Source organism: Labrus mixtus, chromosome 21 (assembly GCF_963584025.1).
Source record: "Labrus mixtus chromosome 21, fLabMix1.1, whole genome shotgun sequence".
NCBI classification, from domain to species: domain Eukaryota; kingdom Metazoa; phylum Chordata; class Actinopteri; order Labriformes; family Labridae; genus Labrus; species Labrus mixtus.
In genome coordinates this window covers 2362193-2383000 of record NC_083632.1, presented here as the reverse complement: position 1 = coordinate 2383000, position 20808 = coordinate 2362193, and the positions used below count along the sequence as shown (strand labels likewise).

Here is a 20808-nt window from a genome sequence, read left to right as displayed (position 1 = left end):
ATATTATCCCAGCTCGCTTGACCAGTTATCATTTCCGGTAAATATGTGAGGCGGAGATAACAGCGAACCGGGGGGCGGAGCTTTAACGGAACAGCTGCCTCACGGTGACTCACGCTGAAGTAACGGGTAGAAGGAGGGTAGAGCCCGGGCAGAGAGCATCGACAATGGGAGCCTCCACGGTCTCACTGTGGCTGACGTGGGGTAAGTTTTTACTTTTTTTAATGCGGACATTGTTTCGGAAAAATGTCCCGGTTGATTATGACATTAAACCGCCTGTACTGTAACGGGACACTAAGGGTTAAATATGTTTATTTGTTGTGTAGTTTGTCTCGTGCACAGCGCCTGGATGCTCTCTCACGTGGACAGGTATGAGGTTGTCAGACCTCAGAGACTTCCTGGGAGACAGAAGAGGAGTCTGCAGGACTCACAGGTGAACACACCTTACCCCCCCTCACCCATCCATCATACCGGACACCTGACATAGTGGTTGGCTCACTGGGAAAATGATTTTTACTTCCGTGTATTAATCAGCTTTATAAATTCATTTATTTCTGCAAACAAAGACGATTAAAAGCTTATGAAAAAGTCAAAACCAAACAGCCTATGGAAGTCCAGCTGAAACAATTTGGCTTTTAATTAGAAAATGGCAAATATTCCTGTCAACTATTTAACTTTTATTTTGAAATCTAGAGGTTTTGATGCTGTGTGTAAGTGAAATAATTGCAAAAAAAGATGTCACCCTGAGAAGTTGATATTCTGCTCACTGATCCCTTTTCTCTGGATAAAGCGCCTACGCAGCATCTATTATCTATTTATATTCCTGTGGCTTTTCTCCTTCTACCTACGTTAGAATATTTAAACGTCTTCTGCTTCTAATTGGTGTAAATGTGACGACTACAAATCGGTTCTGTTGGACTGACGGGTCACTTTTTTTACCAGCTGTATCCTGATACGGTTCAGTATGAGCTGGCCATCGAAGGGAGGAACTACACAATTCATCTGGAAAAAAACAGGTACACATGTATTATTTTAATTAAGGAGATGATTTCAACACATTGGGATTTTATGATCTTATTATGAAGAGAAATGAAACCTCCTGCTTCAGTCCCTTTCTGTCTGTATTTTAAAGGAATCTGATCGGGAAAGACTTCACTGAAACACATTATTCAGAAGATGGAGAACGGGTGACGACGTCTCCAAACCAGGTGAGACTTTAATTTACCTCTGAGGAGTGTTGTGATCAAGACCAGACTAACAGAGACCAGAGTGCTCCAAGACTGAGACAAGACCAAGACATTTAGGGATCCAGACCGAGACAAGACCAAGACATTTAGGGATCCAGACCGAGTCAAGACCAAGACCTTTAGGGATCCAGACCAAGACAAGACCAAGACCATGAAAATCACTGAAAAATCCTCATCTTGTGTCACTCACTTAGGTCGTAACCCCGGGAAGGTTGTGGCCGTAAACGAGAGAAAATTTCTGAGAGGTGTTTTCCTTCTAATCTCAGTAATGACTTGGAAAAACAGCCTCTCAGTGGTGGTCTTGATTTAATATCTGCAGTCCGCCCAGTCTGAGACTGAGTAAAAATGCTTTACATTCCTAGACGAGACCGAGACCTTCAAAAGATCTCGAGATTTGAAGCACTACAGCGCGACCTCTGAGGCGTTCAGGCATGGACACTTACCAGACTTATCGGGAATTACCTTCTTAAAGACATTTTCTGATTTCTCATGTGCAGAACAAATCCACCATGATTAACTTCCTGTACTTCAATCACTTTATCAGCTTCAGTGTGTTTCTTTCTTCTTATACCTCTAACTCTCATCTTTCCCAGTCTCTACTTTGATAATGAAACCGTTATCATGTTGCAATCAGCTGCTCGACTTCCTGCAGAGAAGATTCAATACACGTCGCCTGATTACAGGACTCATAAAAGAACGTCTACATGTCACCTTATCAGTGTGAAGTTTCAGTGACTCACATGACATACATGGTGTTATTCACACGTTGATAGGAGATAAAAAAAAACACAAAGGCACTCTTTGTTTCTGTAAGAAGAATGATAAATCATGTAATGGATGTTTTGTCTTTGAATCCAGGAGCACTGCTTCTATCACGGCCACGTCAGAGGCATGAAGGACTCCTCAGTCAGCGTCGGGATCTGTTCAGGAATCAGGTCAGGAAGTTCAGATTCTTTTATTCTGGGTTGTAAATTTCCACTCTGCGCTCTGTACAGAAAAACTTCCTCAGACACTTGAGAAACGTGTTTCTTCATATTATTCAGTAATCAGGATGTTTGTTACTACACTGTAAACTCTCAGCTCTTTTAAATGGAGGTTGAAGACACACCTGTTTACAGCTGCCTTTCATTAAACAGCTTTAATAAGATCCTAAACTTTAACTCTGCACTGTAACTTTGAACTCTTTTTTTATATTTTTACTTCAATTAATTTGAATAATTTTTATTTGAACATATTTTCAGATTTAATAATTTCAGTGATTTTTAAATGTTCTATATGTTTCTTTTCTTTCCTCTGTCATGATGCTTTTTGATGTCTTGTGTGAAGCACTTTGAATTGCCTTGTTGTTGAAATGTGCTATAGAAATAAACTTGCCTTGTTTCCTTTCCTTTCGTGTTGATATCTTTGCACCTTTTTACCTGACACTCAATGTCTCTGTCTTTTTAATTGACATAATTTCCCCCTTTACTTTGGTGGTAAACTGTTGCTGCAGCACGTTTTCTTCAGCTTGGTAAAGAACTCTGAATCGCCTCTGTGTCATACACATGAGTCGGTCTTGCCTACCAGAAAGCTTACATTGTTGAAGTTGTTTTCTTATCAGTTCTGGATTACAGTGATGTCATTTATAGACACGCTGCAGCTTCTTGACGCCGTCTTATCACTCCACCTTGAGGTTTATAACCGCTGAGAGGTCTGGCCCTCATCACTGTGAGCTGTATGTATGAGAGGGTCGGTCGGCCTTCTCTTGAAGAGAGGCGCGACAAACACTGGTTTTATTTATACATTTTCAAGGCTGTAATTGGTAAACTTCCCCCCTTACATCACAGACCTTTTGGAGCTCTTCTGATTGGCTTGTTCTTAAAGTCCCTCAAGCTTTTTACTGAACTCAGTAAATCTGCATTTTTTTTCATTTTTTCATTTCATTCAAATTCATGGAACGCCCTCCAGCTAACTCTAAAGAATTTCCCCTTTTCTGCCAGAGTTTGGGGATTTGATTTCTAGCTGCTTTGTTTCAAATTGTAAATGTTTGTAATGGATCTCTTTCAGTGGGTTTTTGTCACTGAGTGTTTGTTGTGTTTTTTTCTTGTAATCTCGACGGTTTTGGACATGAGGGAAACCTCAGCGTCCTTCTGAGAATAAATAAATGTTTGAAATGAAATGTTATCTAAACGAAGGACAATTTACAGAAATCCTGGAGGCAAACCTTTTTTTTTACAGCCTGCATAGAATCACATTTCTGCTCTTTTAATCATCAGCTGCATCACTTTTAAGAAAGTAACACTGCAGGTCTGTAAGGAAACACAGTGGATGTGAAATGAAACAACTCGTAGGTGCTTTAGTGCAGACGTTAACTTAGATTAAGGGAGCTGTCAAAGAATTAAAAAAATAATTTGTATAGAGAAGAAGAAATTAAAGTTTCTTGATGTAGCACCTTTCAGACAGCAGGCATTTTAAAATGTCCTCTAATATTTAAAGAGCCGACTGACCTCAGGACGCTTTAATTAAAACACCTTGTTCTTGTTTTTTTTCTTCTGTATTTTCAGCGGTTTCTTGCGAGCGCGGCAGCAGGTTTACCTGATCGAGCCTCTGGGACGCTCTGACGACGGAGATCACGCCGTCTACAGACCGGAGCACCTGAAGGTCAGCGGCCGTGTCGGCTGTGGCTCCTCCTCCAACGCTAACACCACCACGCCTTATGACCAGGACCGGGACCCGAGCCCCGCTGCCCTCTTCAGGTCCAGATCATGGGTAGGTGACTCATTTAATAATATTTAGCTGTTTAGACAAGAGTTTTTATTTCCTTTTTATCTGAGTTCTGAATTTCACTTTAACACTGTAACACCCTCACAGAGGATAAAGGACAAACTCGAGGTGAAACCAGCAGAGCTCGACCTCCTCAAAGCCTTCTGGGTTTAAGAATAATTTAGTATGAAGCTGGGTCAAAGTAGAAACCACAATCTTTGTTAAACAAAGCTCGGGGCTCCGAGCACATCTCAAAAAGTTGTCCTGAACTTCTCACACTCACAGTCTGAGGACGTGGATGACTTCAAGTGATCGTAGGAAAGATAACTGACTCACAGGAACATCCTGTTCACAGCCATGAAGTTTTTATGACAGTTTATTTATCCCTGCTTGTTTTACTGTCGGCCACAGTTTCAAATCAATGAGCGTGACTGTTTCATTGTTTTTGTGGTGAAGCTCTTTAAAGACTTTGATTTGTTGGTTTTGGCAAAATAAGATTGATTGTCTGTCCTGAAAATACAGAATTTAACACACAACATGACATGCAAAGTGGAGGAATATTTGAACCATGTTGCCCCCTCCCCCCTCAGTCATTGATAAACTAAAACTGTCTGAACATGCAGACACATTCATAATGATAATGACTTTATTTCAAACTTTACAGAAACACAAAATGCAAAGTTCAGAAGCAAAGAAACAAATTTATATTAAAGATTTATTTTTGGGCTTTTTTGTAGAGATAGGAGAGTGGAAAGAGTCGGAAATCAGAGAGAGAGAGAGAGAGAGAGAGAGAGAGAGAGAGAGAGAGAGGACATGCAGGAAAGGAGCCACAGTTCGGATTTGAACCCGGGCAGCCCGCCTGGAAGACTACAGCCTCCAAACATGGGGCGCGCGCACTAACCACTGCACCACCAGCGCCCCCTGCAGGAGCGAATTTAAGTGAGAAAAAAGAAGATGCGTAGTCACAACTTGGCTCATAGGTCGCAACAAAGTAGGGAGACGAGACGAGACGAGACGAGACTTTTATCATAGAGTCGTCTTGAAAACAAAAAACTCTCGGTTCTGGTTGTATGACATCATCGTTCAGCCCTTAGATCTGTTCTACTTTTTTTTCCTTTCAGAAAACAAAACCAGTGTCAGGTCCGCAGAGGTTTGTGGAGCTGTTTGTGGTCGTGGACAACGCCGAGGTAAATAATCTCTTCAGAATGAATTTACAACGATCCCTTCTGTCTCTGGATCTCTCTCCCCTCATTGGTTCCCTCTCTTGACCTGCAGTATAAACGATATGGAAGTGAGACCCGATCCAGAATCCTTGGAGTTGTAAATCACATCGATAAGGTTTGTTTTCCTCTCTCTCTTTGAGTTTCTTGTGTTGGATGTTTGAATTCTCTCCTCACGCTCTCCTCCTCTGCCAACAGCTGTATCGCACTCTGAACATCCGCGTCATGCTGGTGGGTTTGGAGATCTGGTCGTCCGGAAACTTCATCAACGTCGACGATAACTCGGAGATCGCTCTGGATCACTTCCTCATGTGGCGTCAGTCTGATCTGCTGCGGAGGGTGAAGCACGACAACGCTCAGTTTGTGACGTGAGGCTCAGTTTCTAAAAAAACGTTTTGCATGTTGAACTGCAGGTCAGACCGATGTTTGACGTTGTTTTCTCTCAACAGGGGAAAAGATTTTGAAGGAGACACAGTCGGACTTGCAAACAAGTTTGCCATGTGTACTGAGAACTCAGGTGGAGTCAATCAGGTATGCTCAACCCTGGACTGTGTTAGTATGTATGAAATGTTCTGCTGAATTTAAAAGCAATAAAAAAGGGGTAATAGTGGATTTGAAGTGTCTAAAAATTTAAATTCTGGTTGGTGTTTTTTGTTTTGGATTTTGAATATTTAAAAAAATCTGAGAATCAAAAAAGACCAAGTACTTTGAGTTTTCAGTTCACTGATTTACACAAGTCTTTACCCCTTTCTCTTCCAGGATCATCACAACAACCCGATAGGACTCGCCTCCACCATCGCTCATGAGATGGGGCATAACTTCGGCTTGTCTCATGACGCTGCAGGTTGTGTCTGCGGTCCGTCTTACAGCTCGGGGAACTGTGTGATGGCCGATAAGCTCAGGTAACGACGTCTTTATATGTCTGAAAAAATAAGAAAATCCATTTATTCAAATTCTGTGGATTCTCCTAATCTTTGATTTGGGCTTTGCAGATATTTGAAGTTGAAATGAAAGTCTTAATATGTGATTGTTCACACTTAAATGTAATATAAATCAAGTATATCCTCTGAAAATAACTCTGAGTCCCACTGTCTGTGATGTTTTCAGAGTTTTCAGAGTCCTATCTTCAGTTTGTTTACATCGCCCGGACGGCCGGCTGACTCCTCCCCTCACGTATAAAAGTTGTTTAATTGAGGGACTAGAGAAAAGAAGAATAACATACTGTACTCACTGCTTAACTGTGTTTCTAGATCACGCTCATTTCAGGTAAATTTACATGCAGTGTGAAGATACGAGCATAATAAAGATCGCTAGCATTAGCATGCTAACACAACAATGCAGCGTGAGTTGTTTTGGTTTCATGCTGGTGCTCAAGGGGCGACATCTGCTGGATGAAAAAATTGCATATAAAGCCTTTAAGAGGATTTAAAGCATCCTCCACAGCCCCAAAAACCAACCCCAGTGTACCACATGAACTATGTTTGGTGTTAGTCCCTGTAGCGTTTGAGCTCCCACTTCTCCTTCTTCATCTTGTCGTTGAGTTTGTTGCCGTTCTGATGAAATCCCCGTTTGTTCCTCTTCAGGACGGGGACTCAGGCCTTCCCCGAGTTTTTCAGCAGCTGCAGCGTGGAGCAGCTGGCTGAGTTCATGGAGCGAGCTCAGCCGAGCTGTTTGACCCGACCCGGCTCCGTTAAGACCGTCGCTGTGGGCCCTCACTGTGGAAACGCCCTGCTGGACCCTGGAGAGGAGTGTGACTGTGGCACTGTGGAGGTAAAACCTTCAGATCAGGGTTAATGACCCACATTACTCTTTTTGGACTTTGGAAAGTTTAAGTGCATCCTTTAGCCGCCTGGTGTGGTTTCCTGTGTGTGTGTGTGTGTGTGTGTGTGTGTGTGTGTGTGTGTGTGTGTGTGTGTGTGTGTGTGTGTGTGTGTGTGTGTGTGTGTGTGTGTGTGTGTGTGTGTGTGTGTGTGTGTGTGTGTGTGTGTGTGTGTGTGTGTGTGTGTGAGGTTGCAGCTAATAAAAGAGAAGGCAGGGGTGATTCAGGGAATTTAGAAAACTGGAGTTTGGCCTCCAAATTAAAATAGTTTTCCTCTGTGCTCATGTCTTATAGCAGCACACTGTTCTTGGCAGAGGAGTTTCAGCTTCTGCATTCTAATGTTTGGGTGTATCTGGATACACAAGCGTGACTGAACTGATAAAGAATGTTTTTATAGGAATGCAAGAATCCTTGTTGTGATGCATCGACGTGCCGTCTTACTGAAGGATCCCAATGTGCCCATGGACTCTGCTGCGACAACTGCCAGGTAAATCCTGCTAACACGATGTGCATTTGTAAACAGGTCTCTTATTATAATCAGCTGAAAAACACAGTAAGACCATGTTTTATAAACCTGAGGTTGATCTGTTAGCATGTTAGCATCTCTGTGAGGCAGCATGGACGTGCTCTCAGCTTAATACTACAATTCTACAATTCACTTAGCAGACGCTTTTATCCAAAGCGACGTACATCAGAGAGTAAGAACAACACAAGCAAGGATCTAGAAAAAAGGGAACAATGTCAGTAAGAGCAAACGATCAGCTTTGAGTCTGATTGGACACACAGGTGCTGACAGGAAGTGACCAGAGGCAAAGCACAACATTGAGGGCAGTTCTTGAGAGCTCTAATCAGTATAGAAACCATCTTATAAGTCGTCGTTATCAAACAAAACTATCCAATGGAGTTTGGTAGTTCATTCCACCACCGGGGGGGCGACAGAGGAGAAGAGTCTAGTCAGCGTCTTAGGACCCTGTTGTGAAGGTTGGATCAGACACCTTTCATTGGTAGAGCGTAATACTCATGTTAGCATGCTATCACGATCACACCGTGCTAAACTGCTGCTGATTAGCAAGTCACATGTTTACCACGTTCACCATCTTAGTTCAGGGTGTTAATTTATAATTGCTGATGTTGGGGTTGTATCAAGTCAACTTTGGTTATATTCTTTAATAATTATATTTAATTAATAATAATATAAATAACAATATCATTAAACTATGTTTAATCTCGTTTTGGGGCACCACCCTGTACTCCGGGAAATATAACCAAAATATCACTCAAATCAGTCTCAAATTAGTTATTTAATTACTAATATTATTAATAATTAATAACTATATTTAATAAATTGAAGGCGTGAAATCCGTACACAAAGCCCTCGCACCCAGCTTATATCACAATGCAAATACACCAGTAATCACAAACAACTGCTCTCTTGAATTATAACAGAATTTATTTAAACAAAGCAACATCAATCCAAAATCAATGAACTTAATCAAACAAATAACTATTATAAACTAATCTAAGCAACAAACATTATCAAGCAAGGCTTGTGGATGAGGTGTAAATGTGTGTGTGTGTGTGTATGTAGATGAGAGAGAGAGAGAAAACAAGATGGCGGAGAGAGCACCATGTGGCTTCGTCACATGGTAACAAAATGGTGGACAACAAAGGAAGCTGTGTGGCTACCTTTTGAAATAGTTTGAGCTTTCTGAGCTGAGTTCAGTAACTGTTACTTAAACACCAGAAAGCCAGTGGCCGGACTTTGATTCAACGGCGGGTACACTGGTCTTTCTGATTGTGAAAGCCATTGACTGAAGGTAAACTAGCATAGCATTACATACATAGGTGAACACAGCAGTTCATCACAATAAAACAAATGCAGCAGCTTACAACAGATAATAAACAGAATGTGACGTCTCGTCAACAATGATGCCTAATAACCAGTGGTTATAAAAGAAACATAACTATTTCTGAAACTATTTCTGCCCAGACCAAAGCTCTTACTTGGGGTAACTCCTGGTGATCGTTGCAAAGTTGGTTAGATCGTCACTCTGTTGAATGTTGAATCATCAGATTCAGGCAGGGTTCCTTCGTGGCAGATGTAGGAGGAGGGTAGCGGGATTCAGATCTTCGACCAGAGCGCTGCTCTATAGGGTCTTCTGGTTGCAGGAGCCGAGTTCTTTATGTGTCCTTGTGGAGTCAGGGATCAGTGGGCTTCCTTCAGCGCTCCTGTCCAGTTGCGTTCAATGACGTGTTACGAAAAATCAAAGGAAAGAAACTCTACTTTTTGCTCGAACCTGATAGCATCTGATTGCGCCCAAAACTCCTAAAAATATGCCGTGGAAGTAGTCAGCTGAATCCTCTGATGCTTGAATTCAGCATGTGAAGAGCTACCTATACTGAGCAACCTCAGCTCTGGAGTTTAACCTATGTAAGCCAAGAGGAGGAAAGGGTTTGTCTCAAATGCTGGAGTCCATCTTGTTGGAGAGTTTATCTTCGGGTGTCAGCAGACCACACTTGAAGAGTTTATCCTCGGGTGTCAGCAGACAACACTTGAAGAGTTTATCCTCGGGTGTCAGCAGACAACACTTGAAGAGAAGGAAGCGATGCCTGGCGATTGCTTTTAAAGACCGGAGCTGCCTGTGGGTTTACCTCAGGCCTCCTCCAATGAGGATAGAGAATTCAGCACTAAAGAGGAAGTAAAGAAGATGAGGTTATTGGTTTTGGTCATCAGAGTCTCAGACCTTCAAATGTCTCTCCAGAGTGACATGAACGACTGAACAGAATCTGATAGCAACACGTGTGGCTCGAAGAAGTTGACCTCTGGCAGCATGAGTCTCCAGATTTTCTGTACTAAATTAATTTGATCCATTGAATGACATCCAATCAAAGAGTCGCTGTTCTCAAAGAATAAGGGTGGTAAAACTGTAAATTAAAGGGATCATTAAATACAGAAGGATTCATCCTCTGTGGTCTCTGTTATCTAGACATTGGTGCTAATCTGCCATATTTATGTGTTATGAGATTTCAACCTGAATATGTGAAAACTTTGCACAAGAGAAACATTTAGGAGAAGACCAAAGTCAGTGGGATTTATGCTCTGGAAGCACGAATGTCTGCAACACATTTCATGACTTAATGTGTAAAGACACTCAGGAGGAAAAGTGTGAAATCACCAGGGTCAAGTGAAGGATTCATCCTCCGAGATATGAATGTCTTCATGAACTTCTGTACCAGTCCATACTGTAGAAAGAAATATCATGGCGGCCCAAGAGAAAAAGTCTGATGTTCCTCAAAGACAGTAGGATTTATCAAATGAATCCATTAATCCAGCAGCTGTTCATACAGGATCAAACCCGGGGACGGCCGTTCTGACACACCAACTTTACACTGAGCACAGTAACAAAAAACTAAAAAATACAATCCAGTGAGTGCAGGCAGCAGACAGGCTTCATCATGCAGACACACCCTGCTGCTGGATTATCACTGTGGGCATTAAAAAATGGCTCCAGGAGAAGGTTAGTCTCCGATCCACAGCCAAACAGCAGCAGCTCAATAATAACAGGAAGCAGAGGGCGATATGCTGCTGACTCCATGTAACTCACCACATCCTTCCTCTAATGACAATTCCAAAGAGGTGGAGCGAGACATGAAACACAACTCAAACACACACTGTAACTTCTGCTTTTGCTCGCTCACTTTTAATTCACATGAAATCCTCTTAAAGTCTTTATATGTGATTTTTCACACTTAAATGTAATATAAATCAAGTATATCTTCTGAAAATAACAGTTCTTGAGAGCTCTAATCAGTATAGAAACCATCTTATAAGTCGTCGTTATCAAACAAAAACCATCGTCATTACCATCATCATCATCAATAATATGGAGACCATCATCATTAAGTTAGTAGGTATTCATGAAAGAGCTGGGTCTTTAGCTTTTTCTTAAAGGTGCAGAGGGATTCTTTGCTTATTAAACTTGGGGTTGATGTTGCACTGACTGACCTTCACCTACTTTCTGAACAGATCATTTGTCTGATCATTTGTTGTTATTCTGTCTTGTGGAGGACATGAGTACCCTTCTTCTTGGTAATTAACACTGGTCTGTCTATGCTTGTTGACTTGAGCCTGGGCTGTCCTCGTGAGCTAAGTGCGTCAGGCTATCATCCAGGAGGTCCAGCAGCAGCGCCTCCTCAAACAAACACTTTCAGTGAAGAGGGCCTTACAGACTCTCTTTCACACAGATTTGTCCTCAGTGCTCAAAAGGGTTCGTTGTTTGAATACTGTACAAGTGATGTTCATCATTAACAGTGTGTCATTGGTTTGAGATGTTTAATCAAGTTTTAGACTGTGAAATGATCTAATTTATCATGGAGGCTAGACTCATAGTGGATGGGATGTATTTCATGGAAAGCTGTGATTTATCGGATAAACATTAAATGATGGTAATCAACAGATGCTTTTCAGCAGCACTAGTTCAGTTTTGCCACAAGGCTTGAATAAACATGAATTAATTAAATACAATTAAAGGTTTATTATGTAAGATTCGGAGGAGCCTGCAGGCAGAGGTTGAGCCAGGCTAGCTATCTCCCACTGTTTCCAATCGTTGTGCTAAGCTAAGCTGACTGGCTTCTTGTTCAATCAATCAATCAATTTTTATTTGTATAGCGTCAACTCATAACAAGTGTTATCTCGAGACACTTTACAAAAAGCAGGTAAAAGACCTTACTCATTGTTATGTTACAAAAAGCAGGTAAAATACCTTACTCATTGTTATGTTACAAAAAGCAGGTAAAATACCTTACTTATTGCTGTTACAAAGATCCGGCCTATCCATCATGAGCACTTTAGCAAAGCAGCAAAAGTTACAGTGGTAAGAAAAAACTGTCTTGTTAAAAGGCAGAAATCTTCGGCTGGATCCCCGGCTCATGACGAAACAGCCTTCACAGGCCTAGACTGCGCCGGGCTTGGAAAGGGATAGGGGGAGAGATGGGATAAAATGCAGGAAGAGGGATAGGGAGCAAGGGGGTGGGGGGAGGCAAACCGTCCATCAACAATCCAGTGGGGAGGGGGTGTGGGTGTGTGGGTGTGTGGGTGTGTGTGTGTGTGTGTGTGTGTGTGTGTGTGTGTGGGGGGGGGGGGGGGGGGGGGGGGGGTTGTTGTTAAGTTGTTTCATCTGCTTTCCTCAGAGTATTCACTGTGTTCATATGCTTAAAGTCTTTATATGTGATTTTTCACTCTTAAATATAATATAAATCAAGTATCTCCTCTGAAAATAACTCTGTGAGTCATGACTGTCTACAATGGGTGTAAAACTTTTCAGAGTTTTCAGAGTCCTATCTTCAGTTTGTTTACATCGCCAGGACGGCCGGCTGACTCCTCCCCTCGTGTATAAAAGTTGTTTAATTGAGGGACTAGAGAAAAGAAGAATAACATACTGTACTCACTGCTTAACTGTGTTTCTAGATCACGCTCATTTCAGGTAAATTTACATGCAGTGTGAAGATACGAGCATAATAAAGATCGCTAGCATTAGCATGCTAACACAACAATGCAGCGCAAGTTGTTTTGGTTTCATGCTGGTGCTCAAGGGCGACATCTGCTGGATATAAATCCTCTTAAATGTGCTTTTAATCTACAGTTTGCAGTGTCTGGAAGCGTGTGCAGGAAGACGTCGGGAGACTGCGACCTGCCTGAATACTGCACGGGAGTGTCGCAGGATTGTCCTGAAGACAGCTTCGAGTTGAACGGCAAACCGTGCTACGAGCAGGCGCAGGGCTACTGCTACGACGGCCGGTGTCCCACGTATGAGCAGCACTGCTGGAGGCTGTTTGGACAAGGTACACGTCACATGCTGCAGGTTTAAAATATATGAAAACAAGGCTTTAAGTGTTTCCTCTTTCTTCCTTGAATGCACACGCTGAGGCTCAAAGAGATGTAGATACACATCTTTCTAGTTATTTCTGATAACGTCTGAGTCACAGTTAGAACAGATTTGTATCGAGAGAACCGCAGATCATATAGCACTCTCAGAAAGTAGTAGCCTGTGCATTTACAAGGAAGTGTATGCATATCCGAGTTTGAGATCTTTCTTTGAGATCCTCAAAGCTCATGAACTCAATCTTTGAGAGCAGAGACACAGCTCTCACTTGAGTCATTTAAGGATGGGATCGCATGAAGCTACCGCCTCGGTATCCTCGGTGATGCTTTATGAGCCTTTGCTGAGTCAGCAAAACACAGTATCGACTGGACGTGCAGACTTCCAGGTCAGGTCAAGGACTTCCAGGTACAGCCTTTTGTTAGGGAGGCTGAGCATGTTTTGGAAGTGTTGTCAAAACAGTCAGACAAAGTCCAACATCTTCAGCGAGTCAGGGCAGATCTCACCTACACCTGAGGAGCTTCTGAAGGACTTCAGACAGAAATGGGTGAGGCTGCTCCTGGAGGAGAAATGGGTCAGATTCAGGAGCTGTGAGGAGATATTTCCAAAGTGCTGTCTCTGTTTGAGTCCTCTAACAGTTTGTCTTTGTTTGTCTCATAACTCTCCCCGCCTCCAAAACCTCCTACAACCTTGCAACCCTTCAGAGCTCCTTGTTCCCGTCTGCTGCCTCAAGTGGTCTTTAGACACCCTTCCAATAGACCCCCCCTTCCTTTAGCCTGAAGTCCCCCTTCACAGCCCGCATCCTAAGTTTAAATGATTCAGTGTGAGCTGACATTCCTCCACGACCTTCAAACAATCATTCAGTGTGTGGCGGGCTGTAGGACGCCCATGATTACTAGATTATTGCTTTTTTCTTTCATGACAGCTTTTCTCTGGTTTAGCAGATATTGTGACTACAGACTCATGCTGAAAAAGAACCAAAACTTTCTTAAAATTTTGCTCTTTTTTTTTAACACCGCTGATTTTTAAATGTCTTTTAACGCGCTGCTGTTTCTTTAAGAGTTTATCTATGATTGTCTCTTTTGTTTCTTCAGGGAGCAGAGTTGGACCGGATATGTGTTTTGACCTGAACAAACGAGGCGAGGAAGGTGCTAACTGTGGGAGGAGCAGAACAGGCTACGTCTCCTGTGCTAGACCGTATGTATCCTCCAAATACATAAACTGCTTAGGCTGCCGTGTCCACATACCAGTTTTTTTCACGGGCAGAAAAGTGCTAGCTGTAGGCCTACGCTCAGGAGTGTTAGCATGTATGCTCAGAAGAAACGCGTTGCACTTCTGTCCTGTCTCCATGGCAACAGTCTGTTGACAACAACCGCTGTATGACCGAAACTGCTCTGTTACTTTTTACTGCATGTTTTATATTTGAGATCGTTTATTTCCCGATCAGACAAGATGAAAAAAGTGTACTTAAAGTCTGGACAAGTTCTTGATCTGTTTGTTTCTCTTTCTTTCTTGTAGGAATCTTAAGTGTGGATCTATGTTTTGTGTCGGAGGCGGAGACTCCATCACGGGTAAAAGAGCTTCTTACACCGTTTACGGCCTCGAGTGTAAAGTAGCCGTGGACGACGACAAAACCAGAAACATGGACACGGTGCCAGAAGGAACCAGATGTGGACCAAATAAGGTAAAAACCTTCAGCGGGGAGATGGATTATGTGAAGTTCAGTTGTTTCTGTTGGATGTTTTTGCTCATGATCAAACACGTCTGTGCTCAGGTTTGCTCAGACAACAGGTGTGTGGATGTATCCGTCTACGGCAAGAGGGAGGACTGTGCGAAGAAATGCAACAACAACGGGGTGAGAGAGTTATGGAAGATAAACACTCTGAGCTGTTTTCATTGAGATTCTTCTGCACAAATGTTCTGGATTCTTTGTCTCAGTGTGTGTTGTTGAATTGTCCTTGTAGGTGTGTAATCACAAGGAGGAGTGCAGCTGTGACCCCGGCTGGGCGCCGCCGTACTGTGACATCCAGTATGCAGATTTACCTCAAGGTACAGGACGCTGTTCTTTAGGAGAGATTTGAAATGTATGAGCAGGTTTTATGAAGGTCAGGAAAAAGAAACCAGGTCACAGCTGCTGGTTGAATCATTCTTCCAGTAAGAAACATGAATGATTCATCAAGACTTGATCTTGTGTTTCTTCCAGTGCTGACCTCATCCAGAGCTCCTGTTAGATCTTAAAAGTGACCTCAGCCAAACCCTTTTTACTTAGGACGTTTTCACCCTGCCCGGACACGACTGCCCCCCCCTCCCCCCCCTCCCCCTCCCCCTCCCCCGCTGGTCTGCGTTCTCATTAGTAATTTCGTCCTGTACCTGAGCACTCTTGCATATGTTCACAGTCCGATACAGCAGGTGGCAGATGCAAATCCACCAAAAAGCAGAAAAAGGAAGAAGTAACCATGGCAACCAATTGCGAGCTGAGTCCTTCCTGCTAACTGTGGATGTTTGTGTTATTTCTAAGATGCCAACAACGACTCCTCTTCCTACTTCCTCATCCACCACGTAGCTAAGAGGATGAATCGGTCCCGGGATATGACGATTTCTGAAGCGACAGAAGCCAATCAGAATGACGTCATATATCGCTCTTCTTCCGGTTGTGTTCACATCTCACACGGCCCGTACTCGAGTACACGTGCATGGTGGCCGAGAGAGACCACAACTTCAAGAGGACTCGAGCACGGTACCTGAGTACAGCACGTCTGTGATCAGATGAGCGAGAGTTTGGGGTCAGGCGTACTCTGATCCGGGTCGGGGTCCCTAATGTGAAACCAACCTTTAAGAACATTTAAGCTAACCCACCCTGAATATCAACTTTTAAACAAACAACAGAATATGAAGTAAGGAGTTGATTCTCATGTGTCATCCTTTGCACAAGGAGCGAGAAGCTGCAGCACAATATTCAAAAGAATGCCAAGTGGTTGTTGAGCAACAGTTCAGAGTAAACAGCTGAATTACAAACAAAGAGGAAGAAGAGACTTCAAACCACAGAGCGGCCAACATTGTTGTGAAATTCCTCAGAACAAGAAGTCTTTTCTCACCAGAATAAAACCCCAAACTAAACTTGTGAAATCTGAGAGTCCGGCAGCTTTTTGTTTGTGCGTTTTACCAAATAATGAAAACAACAACAATAATGTTAATCACCATCTTAGTTTAGCATGTTAGCTTGCAAAGTGGGACTATCAGGAGTCTGTCCTTTTGCTTTTATTGATAGAAAAGTCGACGAGAGACTGGAACTATGAGGAGGAGAGAGAGGGGCAGACATGCAGGAGGGCAGCAGTCGAACCACATGCCACATAATTCATTGATTTTAGACCTGATGATAAGTTACAGGCTCATTAAAAGTAATAACAGTGGATCCTCTGAGGACGTGTAACGTCTGCAGCAGAGTTCATGGAAATCCATGACATGGTGTTTGAGGCATTTCAGTGAAAGCCACAGGAGTGGACTGAATCAGCCACATGTTTATACTTATAAAAAACCACAGCAGGCGAGGTTAACGATGAGCTCAGATAGTGAAAGACAAACTTATAAATAAACATGAATGCAGTAAATCAAGAGCAGCACGAGATCAAAAAGGTCACGAACAACAAAAGGGTTTAGTGTTTAAAAATGAAGCTGTTAAGTTCCCCCCTCGTGTGTGTCTGCAGGCCAGAGTGTGATCATCGCTGGTGTGTGTGCGGTGCTCTCCGTCCTCCTGCTGATCACGGCTGTGATCGCGGGGCTGATGTGCTGCAAGAAGGACAAACAGGAAAACTACATCTGCAAAAGGTAGCGTGTTCTCCTCCTCGAAGCTCTTTGTGGTCCGCTGTGCGCCTGCTGGTTTCAGACTCTCACTCGACTCGTCACTTACAGGAAGGTGCACTCGGCCCAGGGGAAGTTGAACCCGATGTTCCAGGAGCCGAGTGTGAAAGACAGACCTCAGATCAGCCTGCCCACCTTCATGGACTCCACGGCAACACACGTGTGCACTCCTCTGATGGTCACTGTGAGTCCCTGCAGACCGGCTCCACAGGTAGGTAGAGAGAGAGAGAGAGAGAGAGAGAGAGAGAGAGAGAGAGAGAGAGAGAGAGAGAGAGAGAGAGAGAGAGAGAGAGAGAGAGAGAGAGAGAGAGAGAGAGAGAGAGAGAGAGAGAGAGAGAGAGAGAGAGAGAGAGAGAGAGAGAGAGAGAGAGAGAGAGAGAGAGAGTGTGTGTGTGCTGTTATAGTTATGGTGTGTTTTTCTGTTTCACAGCCACCAAAGAAACCGTCTGCAGCGTCGTCGACCTCGCAGGCCGAGCCGGTAAGCTTTAAAAAAAAACCATGAAGATGAGATGTGATCTAATGATTTATGCAAGCTGAGGATCACATTCAGAGTTTGAGACTTCAGTCTGCTGCTTAAGTTCTGAAGGCAAATTAAATAAAACATGGAGGAACCTCATTCAGGTGTTCATCAGCTTAAAAGATAAATTTCATATAATGCCACCAAACAGACCAAAAACACTTTCTGACCTCCAAACTCTTTTAACACAAAAATGTTCCTGCTAAACGTTTATATTAAAAAACATCACAAGTATTAAACCTTCCTGTTTAATAAAGGCTCAGAGGTAGCTGTGAACAAATGAGATCTGATGTCTGTTAAAATCACTCGGAGGTCGTTCTGATTCAGGAGAAATGTTCAGTCTGCATCAGATCAGTTTATCATGAAAATCAAAATGAATCACATGAACGTCAGCTGTCTCGTACCAGGAAACCAGATTAGCCGGACCTGGCATACTACGACGTAACCACCGAGCCGCCGTCATACCGCGGTATATTTGCAGTATGTCGGGCTCAGAGTGAGGAAGGAAACGAGAGCCCAGCCGACCACAGATGTGGCTTCAGTCTGAAAAAAGCTGACTGTGACTCATTTAGATTTTCATGATTTTGAGAATCAAACAAACTGACAAACTCTGAGCAGGGAGCGTTCCTTTCAGTGTAACGTTCATTTACATATAAAAAAATATCTCACAGTGATGCGCAGCTGGTTTAAAAAATATCTCCTTTTATCTCTTTTTCTCCACAGACAAAACCTCAACCTCCGTGTAAACCTTTACCCCCTCTGAGTAAAACTCAGGTGAGTCAGCCGCCCTCGCTCAGAGCGTTAGAGCCTCGGGTTTGGGTTGTAAGTAGTGGAAATGTTGATGTTTGAGTTCTTTTGTAAGATCGAGATGTTTTTCTTCTGTTTTAAAGTCGAGTTTGTTTCTGCAACGAGGTGATTCAAAGTGCTTCACACAATTTTTATTTTCATCTTTTCTGGATTAGATGAAACATGTTCATTTGCAAATGTTCAACTGACTCTTTTGTTTACTATCTTTTTAATCTTACATTTATAAAGAGGGGGGGGGGGGCTGGAACTGGTTTGATGGTTGATGGAGGCGGGAAGGGCTTTGTTTTGTTTTTTTGCTGTGTTTTGTTTTTATGGAGAGGTGCAGTGTACCTCGTGTTTTTGTTTGTCTGTTGGGTGTGACTATTAAAAAAAGAAAAAAAAGAAAAGTGCATCACACGACTTTAAAAACATCTCAACTAAAAGATAAAGAAATATTACAACATTACAGTCTTATCTTAAAGCTGCAGCATGCGTTAGACCGCTGTTTGTTTTACTGCAACTCAAACTTTAACACTTATTCCAAATCTCCAAAAAAAGGTGCAGAAGACGACACTTCTTATGTTGTTAACGTGTGTAACATTCTTCTCCCTTTTTGTTTTCAGAGTAATGCATCACATCCTCCTCCTCCTCCTGTACCTCCGGTCAAGCCCAGCCCTCCTCCGGCTGCCAGACCCAAACAGTGCCCTCCTCCGCTGCCCCCCGTGAAGCCACAACCTCACAAACCAGCATGAAACTCTTGAAGAGAATCCAGTTTGACGCCCACACTGCAGCTGTACTTTCAGAGGGAGAGAGCGGGATCGAACTTGTGTGAACGCAGAGCCTTTAAAAGACGATGTGCGTGACCCCGGCTGCTCACACTGAGGACGTCTTTGATGACATGAGACCAGAGAATCTGAGCTGCAGGGGGAGACTCTGCATGAACTGGTGCTGCCACGCTCTCGTCTACTGTATGCTTCCTTTGTATTTGAACCTTAAGTTATACTTCACTTTTTTTTTTTTTTTTACCAAAGAGCAAAAACATGCTCACATGATGTCTCCTCTTCTATTTATTAAACGTTACACAAGGGACCGCACAAAGGAGGAGAGTCTATGCAGCCTCCTCCGGCTCCGCTCAGGTACGAGTGAACGCTTCTCCTCCGGCTGATCGCTCACTTTTCTCTTTCTTTTAGCTCGGTTTTCAGTCTCCTCCACCTCCAATATCCGTCTCTTTATCCGCTCAATGCTGCACTGTTTTCCCTCACTTCATTTATTTGAGTCTAGTGATCTGTGACTTTTTTTACTTCGGCATCTCTTCACTTTTAATTGTCAAATAACGACAATTAAACTTTACTCCAGTTTTCATTGAAAAATAAGTCAACGCTTCAGATTCAGGTAATCGTTTTCTACGAGTTCTCCACCCAAATAAGTTTTCTTACACTCCCTAAAGCTGGCCACACATTAGATGATTTTAGGCCTGATTTGCCCCCGACAATGATCAGGGGGCGTGGCCTGATTGAGAGCTTGCCATATCCCATTTTTTTGTCCAAAGAATCCTAAAGTGTGTGATGTCACTACGATTATTTTTACTGCTTCCCATCGAGTCGGAACTGTAAATATCGAACGTTTGATATTTACAATTCCAGATCGGATTGCCTCAGACGTCATACCCGAAGCAGCCAATGGGAGCAAGCAACCGGGCGTTGGGTACTCCGACATCTCACCCTCAGCTCGCTCTGCAAACCGTATAAAGCCGCTCATGATCCGTCTTCTCATCCAGGATCTCAACCGTTTTGTTTTTCGCTGTAAAACAAAACTCAGCAGGGGGGCGATGTCGGTCGTCCTCCATATTTGTTTTTCTTCTGAAGTCAAGTCGTCGTTTCTACAAACTGCAGGTGTGTGCGGTCTCTCTGTCTGGCCGAGTCGTCTTAAGTTTGTGTGTTTGGAGGATTAAGATATTTAAAAATCAAGAAAAGCGTCCTCATGTCTGTGGCCAGCTTGAACTCTCTAAAGCCAGTCCGTGCCTTCTACACAAATCCATTTCTTTGCACTGTACTTGAAAACCAATGAATGGTACGCACTGTTTGGGAAAGCTTTGCACACTTCAGATGATCTGTGTGTGTGTTTTATGTCTTCAGGTTTTCGAGGAGCCAGTATTTCCTTCTTTCTTTTTTTTTTACTGCACTGATAACTTGTAGAGGAAAGGTCACCGGGTGTTTATACCTTGTAGGTGTCACTCTCCAACAAGACCGCCTTTGTTGCAACAAATAAAGAGCACTTTTTTAAATCCACGAGTATGGCGTCTGAAGATTGAATAATGCATCACTGTGAAGAAGTCGACATGACAAAGGATTGATTATCTGCTGATTTTTAATGATGTGAGTTGCGTAATGATTAAACATTCCCTCTCTATGGAGTCGGTTGTTTCTGATCCTCTGTGCTCTGTTTTCTGTCTTTTTCCTGAGAAATGTTTTCATTAACCTTCAGAGGAGTCTTCCATTGTCCTGCTGTGTCTACATGTGTTGGCTGATAATTAAAGATTTGTCGGTCTCCAGTGAGAGGATGGAGGAAACGCGCTGAGAAGCAGCAGTGAGTCAGATCAGCTGGACGTCCTCTTAAAACAGCTGCATACAAAAATACTTTTTATTGTTTCCTTTGTTACTCAGAGTCTCAGCAGTCATGGGAAGCAAACGTTAGAGCTGAAACTAATGAAAGAAGCGCCTTAAAGCTACTGTGAGAAACTTTC

The 20808-nt window shown here is 43.0% G+C and overlaps 1 protein-coding gene across 1 annotated transcript; it reads left to right on the top strand.

The window, feature by feature from the left end:
• Nucleotides 1-75: 75 nt before the first annotated feature.
• On the top strand, nt 76-20478 carry LOC132955099 (snake venom metalloproteinase-disintegrin-like mocarhagin). Its single transcript, XM_061027787.1, has 23 exons — nt 76-201; nt 324-430; nt 940-1013; nt 1130-1205; nt 2103-2179; nt 3788-3992; nt 5108-5173; nt 5262-5324; nt 5405-5574; nt 5656-5737; nt 5966-6108; nt 6790-6976; nt 7423-7512; nt 12668-12866; nt 13999-14101; nt 14423-14588; nt 14679-14759; nt 14869-14953; nt 16609-16729; nt 16814-16973; nt 17193-17240; nt 18003-18053; nt 18689-20478. Exons 1-23 carry the CDS (start codon nt 165-167, stop codon nt 18815-18817), a joined length of 2520 nt encoding a protein of 839 aa, XP_060883770.1. The 5' UTR covers nt 76-164; the 3' UTR covers nt 18818-20478.
• Nucleotides 20479-20808: the final 330 nt, after the last annotated feature.